At 59.2% G+C, this 1,249-nt stretch overlaps 1 protein-coding gene across 1 annotated transcript in view; it reads right to left on the reverse strand.

Annotated features, from left to right (window-relative positions):
* The window catches only part of PAX2 (paired box 2), a 165,900-nt gene that overhangs the window by 80,360 nt on the left and 84,291 nt on the right, over window positions 1-1,249 (reverse strand). Inside the window, exon 3 of the mRNA XM_026068700.1 lies at window positions 615-783. Coding sequence (XP_025924485.1) covers window positions 615-783 — 169 coding nt within the window. The remainder of the gene's footprint in view (window positions 1-614; window positions 784-1,249) is intronic.

The raw sequence follows: 1,249 nt of genomic DNA on the forward strand, positions 1-1,249 counted from the left end.
CCCTGCGGAGCGGGGTGTCGTTTGGGGTAGCAGCATCCCGTCTCCGTGCTGGCCATTAGCTGTGCTCCCGGCGGCAGCTCTGACACGTCCTTTGCAAAGGGCACGGTGCTGTGCACGCACACCGGCGCGCAGCCACACGCAGGGGCAGTCTGTTTCCCTGATGCCTGCTGACACGGCTGCCCATGCGAGCGGCCGGGCTCCGGCACCCAGGTCCCTCCTCGGTCTGCCCCCGGGGATGTTTCACACCATATTTGGTGGCGTTCGGCTACCACGAATATTTCTTTATTTGCCCTGTTGTTTATTTATTTACTCGTGTATTTTCTAAGGCCGCTCACGGATTGTTGTGAGTTGTTTTTTCTTTTTTTTTTTTGGTCGTTTTTCTTTCGTTCCGGAGTTTCCAAACGGTGCCGGGGGGAGGGAGCTCTGCCAGCCGCGGGGGAGCAGCTCTTCCGCGGCGGGCGGAGGGGGCTCCCGCGGCGCCGCGGTGCGGGGCCGCTCGGGGAGGTGGCGGGCAGAGCCCGGCGCCGCGGGAAGGGCCGGAGGTCGCACCGGCGCGGGGAAGGGTCGCCCCGCCGCCGTCCCAGGGGAGGGGAGGGAGCTGCCTCTCTCCTTACCTGCCCAGGATCTTGCTGACACAACCGTGGCTGACCCGCAGCTGCCTGGAGATGTCGCAGGGTCGCACCCCCTGGTGCGCCAGCTCCACTATCCTTTGTCTCACCACATCAGGTAGGGGCCTGCCGTTCACAAACACCCCCCCGAGCTGGTTCACACCCCCGTGCCCTGCTGGGGAAAGAGAAATAAAAAAAACACAACAACCCACGCACACCAGAAACAGACCGTTAGTCGTGGATTCTTCGCCACTCGTACTGCAAAATCTCCAGTGACTAGCGATGGATGGAGGTGATGGCTGGGGGTCGAGAGGGGGAAACAAGAGGCGGGGGAGAGAGAGAAAAAGAGAGAAAGGAAAAGAAAAAAAGAAAAAGAGAGAAAGAAAGAAAGAGCGAGAGAAAGAAAATAAAAAGAAATAAAGAATGAGAAAGAGAAACAGAGAAAAGGGAGAAAGAAAGAAGGAAAGGAAGAAGAGGAAGAAAGGAAAAACAGAAAGGAAGAGGGAAAAGGCGCGAGAGAAAGAAAGGAGGTAGAGACAGAAGAGTGAATTTTCCCGAGTCAGAGCCTAGCTGGGATTTCCCCCGCGGCCCGCCGCCTCCCTCCCGGGCCCGGCGAGCACGGTGCCCCGCGGCGGCCGCCC

Source organism: Apteryx rowi, unplaced genomic scaffold, assembly GCF_003343035.1.
Source record: "Apteryx rowi isolate R43461 unplaced genomic scaffold, aptRow1 scaffold_279, whole genome shotgun sequence".
Taxonomy (NCBI): Eukaryota; Metazoa; Chordata; class Aves; order Apterygiformes; family Apterygidae; genus Apteryx; species Apteryx rowi.